The following is a 12,156-nucleotide window of genomic DNA, read 5'->3' on the forward strand; positions in this document are numbered from 1 at the left end:
CTCCCGTTATAATCAACAAAGCCGTCTGCACTGGACGTGCCTGATGCTCCTTTTGACATGGAGACCCTGATTATATATATTTGATGTTCTAGATTGCACAGCCATTTTTTCTTTGAATTATTCTTTATTTATTTATTTGTTGTGTATTTAAATAACTTCTGACTGAAATCAAAGGCAACTTGATGTTTCCGGTTGATGTGCAGTTTCGATGCAGTCGACAGTCTCAACTATCGTGTCCGGCGTGTGGTTGCTCCGTTTGAAGGCACGAGAGGCGGTCCTGGCTGCAGAGCATGTAGATCTTGTCAGGACGTGGGTGATGACAGCCGAGACTGCAGTGTGGTTAACCCCAGATATTCTATTTATTTGGTTTGTAACCTCAGATTGCAGAACACATGGCTAGTGTTTTCTGACCACTGCTTGTTGGGTTTTACTATACAGTTTAAAACCCAATCAGTTTTGCATGCAACATAAGTTGTGCGTGTGTGTGTGTGTGTGTGTGTGTGTGTGTGTGTGTGTGTGTGTTTTAATTCTAAACTTGAAATCCTAATTTTTTAATCTTCAGAATAAATGATCAGTCATACTCAACCCTGTGCACAACACCACAACTGTCTCTTAATGGAATGTGCAAAACAACTTAAGCTTTATGAACAACATCTGTGTTATAAAATATTGACTCATCATCCCTCAGTTTGTCAAAACAAACTAAATTTACAGTGGAAGTCTATGATGTGAGGCGTTCCAGTGGCACTCAAAGCGTGGATCTTGTGTGTGTGTTGATATTATTTGAGCAGTTTAGTTGTCTCAATCATCCGTTTAGCCGTGGGATTACTTGTCTAGATGAATGTCTGATTATGCATTATCATCATAATTCCCATGCGTGGAACAATAAAGGGGTCTATAAAACCTGAAGCAGTCTGTCTGGCATCAGTACTGAGAGAAAGATGTGCTGGAATCAAATATTAGACCAGTTTTACTATGATGTTAATTATCAGTGTGCTGCTATTTTAATGTTGAGAGCTTAAAAACTAAAATGAAAAAAAGCTTGCATATTTATTAATATTTTTTATTTATTTTTTATGCACCGCTATTTTTTCAGTGGCTGTCTAGCAACATAATGGTGTAGTTATAATATCTACCAGCGGGGGCAAACTCAGCATGCTAACCAGCTAAACCTTGATTACTTGGTAAATGATCTCTCTCTGGTATTCATGTATTGTGCTAAAAGCTCTGGGGTTACCAGCATGTTCATAACATTGAAATATTGTATAACTTTGCTCAGAAAACATTGGTCTTAAGGCCCGTTCACATCAAGAACAATAACTATAAAGATACCGGACTATTTTAGCGTCCACACTAACAATACGATAAAACTCGTTCATTGGTGTGCAGGTTTTGTCGTCTGTCACTTTAAATGCTTGAGATCTTTAAAGCATGGTGGATTCTGATTGGCTGTCAATGTTTTTATCGTTCATCAGTTGTGTAAGTCAATGATATGGTTTTTCTGTGCCTTTATCGTTATAGTTGTGGTGTGGACTCTGCTCATCTTTTATACGATTGTCTTTATCATACATTTATTGTCTTTGGTGTGAACGGGCTTTTAGAGGTGTTAGTCACGTATTATTTTGTTAGTCTCGAAGCTATACTTTTAAAACAATATTTTAACGCTTATCTTGTTGCAATTCCCAAGAGCCTTCCCTTGTAAGTGCATTGCTGTAAATAATGCAATAAATAAATAATGCTTGTTTTCAAATTGAAGGAAAAGAAATGTTGTATTGATTTAAACTTCTTTATATTGTACACTCGTAGTCGGACTCGTAGGTTTTGAATGGCAGTCCATCAGGAGAGGGCTCTCTGCTTCATGCAGTGTGTGTTTCGAGGGCAAGTATGTGTGTTTTTTATATCAAGGGACATGGAGATAAAGCAGGCCGGATCAAGTCTGGGAGAATCCTAGGAGTGACAGAGAGCGGATGTGATTAATTATTTACGTGCCATATTTGTCCTCTAGACATCATTTTTCCCTCAGTCAGCAGCGCTCCGAGCAGCGAACGCTGTTTCAAGATGATGGGCACATCTGAACAGAGATATGGAGACGGTTCTACAGGCGGTTTTACACACACACACACACACACACACACACACATACCCGACCCCTAAACCTACCCATTACACACACACACACACACACACACACACACATACCCGACCCCTAAACCTACCCATTACACACACACACACACACACACACATACCCGACCCCTAAACCTACCCATCACACACACACACACACACACACATATCCGACCCCTAAACCTACCCATCACACACACACACACTAACCCGACCCCTAAACCTACCCATCACACACACACACACACACACACACACACACACACACACACACACACACATACCCGACCTCTAAAACTACCCATCACACACACACACACACACACATACCCGACCCCTAAACCTACCCATCACACACACACACACACACATATCCGACCCCTAAACCTACCCATCACACACACACACACTAACCAGACCCCTAAACCTACCCATCACACACACACACACACACTAACCCGACCCCTAAACCTACCCATCACACACACACACACACACACACTAACCCGACCCCTAAACCTACCCATCACACACACACACACTAACCAGACCCCTAAACCTACCCATCACACACACACACTAACCAGACCCCTAAACCTACCCATCACACACACACACACACACTAACCCGACCCCTAAACCTACCCATCACAGAAAACTTTTTGCATTTTTAGATTTTTAATAAAACCCTGTTAAGTATGTTTTTAAAGCCATTTGAAATACGATAACTCAGGAAATGTCCTCATAAATCACGTTCACGTTGAATACCAGTGTAATACCCATGTCATTATACACATTTCTGTCCTCATAAATCACTAAAACAAACACACACACACACACTTCTCTCCCGTTTCATTACTGCAATCTTTTTCTGACCAAACTTGTTGTTTTTTTTGCATCCTCTCCAGATGTAACCCGCATTTTCTAATCTCACTCTATATACTGCACATATGCATATACTGTAATGCAGTCTAACTGGCACATGTCGGCTTTTCCCTGAAGTGTGATATGTGAAATGGCTATTTTTACATTAGCCAAGTTTTCATTTAGCCTTTTTATGCACATTGAACACTTTGAAATTTTGAAAGAAGTATATTACTGAGGTGGAAACCTTTTAATTCTGTAAGAAGCATAAATTACGATGTAAATACATTTACCAAATAAATTCCTAGATGCAAATCAAAAAAGTCGTGCAACTTTGCCTTAAAGGGATAGTTCATCCCAAAAAGAAAATTCTGTCATTAATTACTTAATTGCTTCATAACATTGAGGTTACACCACTGAAGTCACATGGATTACTATAATGATGTCTTTACTACCTTTCTGGGGCTTGACAGTGGTAGTTGCGTAGACTGTCAATGGAGGGACAGAAAGGGCTTTCGGATTTCATCAAAAAGATCTTAATTTGTTTTCCGAAGATGAACGAAAGTCTTACGGGTTTGGAACATGAGGCTGAATAATTAATGGCCGAATTTTCATTTTTTGGGTGAACTATCGCTTTAAGTCATGTGACTGAATAATTCTTTCTGATAATTGGCTGCAATCACTTCTCAAAACTTTCTGAAATGCTGTGGCTTGCATAAATAAATTAAAAAAGCTATCGACACACTAAATTAAATCACATGGGTGAAAAACACCTCGAAGGCCGTCTTTTTGTGCTGACTGCAGATTACTGTAATAATCATAGTAAGCTGGCACATTAAGAGTTTATTTATGATGGTTTTTAAAGTCCCCCTGTAGTCAATGATGTTATCCCTTAAAACTCATCTTTGATCACCAAAATTACATGTTTAAAGATTTTATTCCTTGAAAACAAATCTTCATGCCTTAAAATATATTGTATGTGACTCGACACCGTTGCCTCATTTAGTATGCGTGGTCTATGAATATGCAAATGAGCCCCGCCTCCACTCACTCCACTGGTTGACGATCACACATTGATCTGATTGGTTACAAGGTAGTGTGTGACGTCAGAAACACCAGCGATTTCAAACCGTGTTTTTGAGACTGTCTTTGGTTCACTGCAGTTTTAAGCAGAAAATACTCAGCAATGCTGTCGACTTATGAATTTACACATATTCATATAAATAACATTAAAAGGGGGACTTTAAGTTCAGGGATTCACATGCAGACAGATAATGAGAGAAATTTGATGACACCGCAAGTGGCGAGGAGAGAAGTGCAGCATTGTGGGTAATGTGAGGCTTAGCGAACCATACTAACCATTGACCCCTTGACCCCATTCTGTAGAGAAGCCTGAGAGGTTATTTCAGCGCTGAGAGCGAGGTGGTCTCCACGAAGAGAAGGTGCTGAAAATATAACTCACTAAAAGCAGCGCAGAGACTGACTGACTGCAGGGCAGAGAAGATTGGACATTTTCCACATTACTGTTCTTTGAAACGGAAAACAGAGCCGTAAAAGACTCGCTCACGCTGCAGGCACAGTGTCAAAAAGGCCTCGTAACAATCAAAATGTTCTCATCAACTTAATAAGTCGTGTTCCCTTAAACCCGAGCGACACGCTGCCAGCATTGATGTTTTGCTTGTTTGCCTTTTTCCAGAAAGAGGCTCTTTGAATGTTTTTGCATCGTGCTCACACAATAATCAAACCTCGTAAAGCTTTTCAAAGCCCGGGGAGATAAAACCCAGATGTTTCGCTCTAAAAACGCCCTCGTGGTTAGCGCTGGGAGAGCGGCGAGCGCTCGGTCACAGTTCCTGCTGTCACTCAGGCCACGCTTTTGCTTGCATATTTAATTCTGTTTTCTTGTTCCGTGTCTGGCTCCGTGACAGCATTCCTTAAGCCTGATGTCGTTTGACATGTCAGAGTCGAGTCGCCGACACGGAGGTCTGAGATTGACATGCTTTGTGCGAGTGCAAGCACGTTTTCCTTCTCCCTCGACAAAGGCATGTGGCGCAACAATTTAGGGTTGTTGTTTTATTATTATTCTCTTATTATTTCTCATCCCATACAGGCCATGCAGGACTAGAGGAATTAGAATCATTTCGTTTCGTAATCCATGTCAAGCTGGTGCTGAGATTTTAAAGCTCCCACAGGAAAGAAAAAACACAGATGAGATTGGTTATTTGAGATTCAACAACACATGTAACATAACTAGACAATAATAAGATCAAATGGAGAAGTCTCCCAATTTCTCCTGAGAAAAAACCTTAGTTCTGTCATGACAACTCTCAAGAGTGACAATGTTGATATGTTTGGTCTTGGCGGAATAGATCTGCTACGCTGCTGCTGCTGCTATTATTGCTGCTGATGATGATGATGTTTTTGCTTATGCTGCTAATTATTGCTGCTGTCAGTTATTGCTGCTGCTTTCAATTATTGCTGCTGCTGTCAGTTACTGCTGCTGCTTCCATTTATTGCTGCTATTATTGCTGCTGCTTTCAATTATTGCTGCTGCTGTCAGTTATTGCTGCTGCTGTCAGTTACTGCTGCTGCTGTCAGTTACTGCTGCTGCTGTCAGTTATTGCTGCTGCTGTCAGTTATTGCTGCTGCTGTCAGTTACTGCTGCTGCTGTCAGTTACTGCTGCTGCTGTCAGTTATTACTGCTGCTGCTGTCAGTTACTGCTGCTGCTGTCAGTTATTACTGCTGCTGCTGTCAGTTATTGCTGCTGCTGTCAGTTATTGTTGCTGCTGTCAGTTACTGCTGCTGCTGTCAGTTATTACTGCTGCTGCTGTCAGTTATTACTGCTGCTGTCAGTTATTACTGCTGCTGCTGTCAGTTATTGCTGCTGCTGTCAGTTACTGCTGCTGCTGTCAGTTACTGCTGCTGCTGTCAGTTACTGCTGCTGCTGTCAGTTATTGCTGCTGCTGTCAGTTACTGCTGCTGCTGTCAGTTATTGCTGCTGCTTCCAGTTATTGCTGCTATTATTGCTGCTGCTTTCAATTATTGCTGCTGCTGTCAGTGTTTGCTGCTGCTGTCAGTTACTGCTGCTGCTGTCAGTTACTGCTGCTGCTGTCAGTTACTGCTGCTGCTGTCAGTTATTGCTGCTGCTGTCAGTTATTGCTGCTGCTGTCAGTTATTACTGCTGCTATTATTGCTGCTGCTGCTGTCAGTTACTGCTGCTGCTGTCAGTTATTACTGCTGCTACTGCTGCTATTATTGCTGCTGCTGCTGTCAGTTACTGCTGCTGCTGTCAGTTATTGCTGCTGCTGTTAGTTATTACTGCTGCTATTATTGCTGCTGCTGCTGTCAGTTATTACTGCTGCTACTGCTGCTATTATTGCTGCTGCTGCTGTCAGTTACTGCTGCTGCTGTCAGTTATTACTGCTGCTACTGCTTCTATTATTGCTGCTGCTGTCAGTTACTGCTGCTGCTGTCAGTTATTGCTGCTGCTGTCAGTTATTGCTGCTGCTGTCAGTTATTGCTGCTGCTGTCAGTTATTACTGCTGCTACTGCTGCTATTATTGCTGCTGCTGCTGTCAGTTACTGCTGCTGCTGTCAGTTATTGCTGCTGCTGTCAGTTACTACTGCTGCTTCCAGTTATTGCTGCTATTATTGCTGCTGCTTTCAATTATTGCTGCTGCTGTCAGTTATTGCTGCTGCTGTCAGTTACTGCTGCTGCTGTCAGTTACTGCTGCTGCTGTCAGTTATTGCTGCTGCTGTCAGTTATTGCTGCTGCTGTCAGTTACTGCTGCTGCTGTCAGTTATTACTGCTGCTGCTGTCAGTTATTGCTGCTGCTGTCAGTTATTGTTGCTGCTGTCAGTTATAGCTGCTGCTGTCAGTTATTACTGCTGCTGCTGTCAGTTATTGCTGCTGCTGTCAGTTACTGCTGCTGCTGTCAGTTATTGCTGCTGCTGTCAGTTACTGCTGCTGCTGTCAGTTACTGCTGCTGCTGTCAGTTATTGCTGCTGCTGTCAGTTACTGCTGCTGCTGTCAGTTATTGCTGCTGCTTCCAGTTATTGCTGCTATTATTGCTGCTGCTTTCAATTATTGCTGCTGCTGTCAGTGTTTGCTGCTGCTGTCAGTTACTGCTGCTGCTGTCAGTTACTGCTGCTGCTGTCAGTTATTGCTGCTGCTGTCAGTTATTGCTGCTGCTGTCAGTTATTACTGCTGCTACTGCTGCTATTATTGCTGCTGCTGCTGTCAGTTACTGCTGCTGCTGTCAGTTATTGCTGCTGCTGTTAGTTATTACTGCTGCTACTGCTGCTATTATTGCTGCTGCTGTCAGTTATTACTGCTGCTACTGCTGCTATTATTGCTGCTGCTGCTGTCAGTTACTGCTGCTGCTGTCAGTTATTACTGCTGCTACTGCTTCTATTATTGCTGCTGCTGCTGTCAGTTACTGCTGCTGCTGTCAGTTATTGCTGCTGCTGTCAGTTATTGCTGCTGCTGTCAGTTATTACGGCTGCTACTGCTGCTATTATTGCTGCTGCTGCTGTCAGTTACTGCTGCTGCTGTCAGTTATTGCTGCTGCTGTCAGTTATTGCTGCTGCTGTCAGTTATTGCTGCTGCTGTCAGTTATTACTGCTGCTACTGCTGCTATTATTGCTGCTGCTGCTGTCAGTTACTGCTGCTGCTGTCAGTTATTGCTGCTGCTGTCAGTTACTGCTGCTGCTGTCAGTTATTGCTGCTGCTGTCAGTTATTACTGCTGCTACTGCTGCTATTATTGCTGCTGCTGCTGTCAGTTACTGCTGCTGCTGTCAGTTATTGCTGCTGCTGTCAGTTATTGCTGCTGTTATTGTTGCTGCTGCAATCAAGTACGAGACTTTCCACTGCCAATTGTGTATGTTATTGGCAGTGGAAAGTCTCGTACTTGATTGCAGCAGCAACAATAACAGCAGCAATAACTGACAGCAGCAGCAAACACTGAAAGCAGCAGCAATAATAGCAGCATCAATAATAGCAAATGCTGACCAATGCTGAATAATAGCAAATGCTGACCAAGTATTTGAAGGTTGAGCAGCGAGCTCATTGGCTACTGGTACAGGAGGAACCAATCAGCTGTGCCCTATAGAGAATGATGTGATAGCAAGCAGATTGAGTTAGTTGAGCTGAGTTTCAGAAGATATCTGAGAAAATTTCAAGCTATGCAATCAAAACAAGTTGTTTTATTTCAGATAACATCTTAACCTATGAGTTGGAAAAATCATAAAGGAGATCTTAATATCACAGTTTCTCAGACAAGAGATCAAATAGAGACTTTCTCTATAGTATCTAACTTTCTCCTGAGAAAAAGACCTTGGTAATCTAATTTCTAGAGTTTCAGCAGAATGGAAAAAAAGTTGTTTTATGGATTTTTTTTTTTAGATATCATTCATTATCTGTTGCTTTTCTTAGACCGCAATAAAAAAAAGACTGTCTTAATTCTCCTGCATTTCAGATGTTTCTCCTGAGACAAAAACCTCTTTTGTCTCCACTAGAGTTTCACAACAGATCTAAAAAAAATGTGTTCTTATTTGTAAGATATTTCAATATGCACTCAGACATTCCTCGTTTGACCAAATGACCTGAGCTGCTATTAACATGAATCTTTATCCATGTCAGATCAAGATAAGATAATATGTTTTTGTTTTTTTTAGGAGAAACATCTGAGACAAAGGTGATACTTAAAAGAAACACAAGTCATAAATCAAACCCTGAGTGGTGCATTTTTCTTTGGCATCACATTTCTGCACCGCTTTGGGTCTGTTTGTCTTTCTTCTCTGGCTTTTGTCTCGGTTTGGAGGCAGAACACGGTTTCTTTTTCTGCTGCGTTAATGGGATGTGCTGTAAAAATCTGCCTTTCCAACGCCACCCACGCAAACACTCGTTCTGTAATAAAACAAGCCATTTACTTTTGTTTTCCGCCACTGGTTTCTGTCTTTCCCACTTGGCCTATAGTTTGTCTCTACAGCTAATACAGATAACAGCCAATCAAGAGTCTCAGTTTGACAAGTATATTGCTCGGGTATTTATAGCACTAGCACCGGGAGAGTGAATATGGCAGATAGTTTTAGTAATGGGTAAAAAGTCATTGGCGGTATTGTGCAGATCCTCAGCAGAGATTTCACTGCGTGTGGCAAAGAAATGTTCTGAATCATCATGTCATGCTTGAATTGAACTCACGAACTCTGTGTTCGCTGTGATTTCTCCAATAGGCCGTGTTCCTGCATCAACAGAACAACATTCCTGTCCGTCAATCAAATTTTAGGCATAGCCAAACATTTATTCAGTATTCAGTTTGCCGGTACTGATCATGTTCAGTCTTTGGCCGGGTTATTATCATTTTTTATCTATTTAGTTTTGTCTTAAGTTTAATTTTACTTTAGTTTTAGGATTTTTTTTTTGCTGCATTTTCATGTTTAATGTAGGCAAGTTTTATAATATGGCATGTATCAAAAACAAGCTAAATACATTTATTGTCATTTTTATTTCATTTTAGTCAGTTTTCGAGAATGTGATTTTAGTTTAGATCGTTTTCCCCCATTTTTATTTTGAATTGAATTCTAGTGTTTTATTTAAGTGCATTTCAGGGAAGAAGTTGACAAGTTAAAGGGATTGACGTCATCCAAAGAGGAAAGTTGTTGAAGAGCATATTAAATTATATTATATTTTAAAGGAAGACGTTACACCAAAAGTCTTTCCTCCAGATAGCCAATTTACTTGCACAACAGTTTCGTATAGCATTGCATGGTTCATGTTGTGTGTTTGGCTTCCCATAGAGCTCATAACTAAATAAATCAAGCTGCCTTATGGTGAGAAAGGATAATTTGGCATGCGCATGTGAGGGATGTCAACACTTCTACAATAAACGGCTAAAGGAAACAAATACATTTAATAATGACTGAATCTCTCGCTCCAGTGGCTGCACATGTGCATCCTCTCATAATAATGAGCGAGTGTGTTTGGTGACTCCTGTCTCTTCTGTTCCTCCTCAGGTCAGAGCGGACTGGTGCCAGCGCTGGTTCGAGCTTCTCTGCCCACTGTGCCAGCCTCTCTGGGCATGAAGCACTTCTTCCCCTTCCCTCTGGACAGCGGATCCACACTCAGCCTCATTCCCAGCTTCAGCAGCGTGAGTCTCACACACACACACTCGTCTGGAGGTGCTAATGAGGTTCACTCGATTCTTGCGCCAGTGGTTACACACACGTCGTGGTTTGAGGAGAGTGTTGCTTGTGATAATTGTCACATAAGTGCTGGTATTTTGCTGGTGCTGGTGTTTTGTATGGAAGCTTGTTCCAGCCACAGAAAAAACATTTTGAAAGATTATTGAGACTTTTTATCTCACAATTGCGAGTTATAAAGTCATAATTGCGTGATATAAAGTCGCAATATCATGTTATAAACTCACAATTGCGAGAAATAAACTCACAATTTGGACTTAAGCTTAAGCTCTTGAGTTTATTTCTCGCAATTCTGACTTTTTTTCTTGCAAATGCGAGTTCTTGAGTAAAGAAGTCAGATTTGGAGATATAAACTCACAATTGTGAGAAAAAAAAGAAAAAAAAAGAGTTTATTTCTTGCAATTGTGAGTTTATAACATGCAATTGTCACTTTATATGATGTAATTATGACTACACAACTCGCAATTGTGAGATAAAAAGTCTCAATTTATAATTATAACACTATATTGCGAGTTTATATCATGCAATTCTGACTTTATATCTCCCAATTGCATGTTATGAAGTCAGAATTGCGACTAACTCGCTATTGCGAGGGAAAAAAAGTCGGGATTGCGACTTTATATCTCACAATTCTGACTTTATAACGCAATTTTGACTTTATATCTCACAATTCTGACTTTATAACGCAATTTCGACTTTATATCTCGCAATTTCGACTTTATATCTCACAATTCTGACTTTATAACGCAATTTCGACTTTATATCTCGCAATTTCAACTTTATATCTCACAATTCTGACTTTATAACGCAATTTCGACTTTATATCACGCAATTCTGACTTTATAACTCGCATTTGAGACTTTATATTAAGAATTGCGCGATGTAAACTCACAATTCTGAGAAAAATGGCAAAACAAGCTTCAATAGTTTTGGGACTGTTCAGTGTGGAGTCGTTCTAGAAATGCAAAGCCAGTTGTTGTTATAAGTTTGTGAACTTCGGAAGATCATATAAACATGTCATTTGAGTCAGCTAGATGATACTGTAGATGTATATCTGGCTTTCAAATAATAATTGGTGCTAAAAGAAGAAGAGAAAACAAATGGTCTTTATTTATTTAAGAAACGTCACAAAGGACTTTCTCACAAAGTTTCTCATAGATACCAGAGAGTTTACTTGGAGAAGGTTTTGGAGGCCTTTGGTTAAGTATCCTATTCCTCAGATGTGTTGAGGAGGTTTCAAACTCTGCATGAGACCAAATGGGCAGCAAATAAACTCAAATACATAATTCGCCTTTGGCTAAGCCACACCCTAGAATGTAGATTGACCAATCACAGCGCAGCCAAGAACGAGCTCCACAGCGGTCCGACACTTTTCCACAGCTCTCCATTGACTTTAACACAGGCGTCTCATATGTTTGGTCTCGGCAGGCTATTACCGTCGTAGTTTTATCAGAAATATGGTTAAGCGTTGTGCCTGGGGCATTTGTAACACAGATACGTGTTTCCCAGAGAGGTTGGAGGGGGGGGGTGTCGTCTTTGGATTGAACTGTGTGGACGTCCTCAGTCAGCGAAACCCCTCAAGATCAACAACACACTTTTGTTTTAACCTTACTGTGAAGTTATACTAGTTAGACAGTTTTAGGTTATGATTTCGGTTCTCTTATTGTTGATACGCTAGCACACGCTGCTAATAAATACAACTTTATACTCGCGTAGTCCGTTTGCTTTGTAATAACGATTATAAACGTGAATAGAGACCCAGCTCTGCATGAACAGTGTTGCTCTTGATATTATGAGTCCCAGCCTCCGTCTCCATTAGGATATGCGGTGGTTCAAGTTTTAACTGTGACCGTTATGCTTTTGCCTCTATTTGGATGCCTTGTTGTTGCTTGCGTTTCGCCGGTATGTCTTGAATAAATCCTTCGAACGCATATTACAACTTTTGCCTACTTCTATCGGACACTTT

The 12,156-nt window shown here is 40.9% G+C and overlaps 1 protein-coding gene across 10 annotated transcripts in view; it reads left to right on the forward strand.

Moving 5' to 3' along the window:
* The window catches only part of znf385d (zinc finger protein 385D), a 221,756-nt gene that overhangs the window by 131,169 nt on the left and 78,431 nt on the right, over positions 1–12,156 (forward strand). For all 10 annotated transcript variants that reach the window (XM_079626320.1, XM_079626319.1, XM_079626316.1 and 7 more), the window contains one exon: positions 10,005–10,138. In XM_079626320.1, coding sequence (XP_079482446.1) covers positions 10,005–10,138 — 134 coding nt within the window. The remainder of the gene's footprint in view (positions 1–10,004; positions 10,139–12,156) is intronic.

This window comes from Phoxinus phoxinus, assembly GCF_949152265.1.
Source record: "Phoxinus phoxinus genome assembly, chromosome: 10".
Taxonomy (NCBI): domain Eukaryota; kingdom Metazoa; phylum Chordata; class Actinopteri; order Cypriniformes; family Leuciscidae; genus Phoxinus; species Phoxinus phoxinus.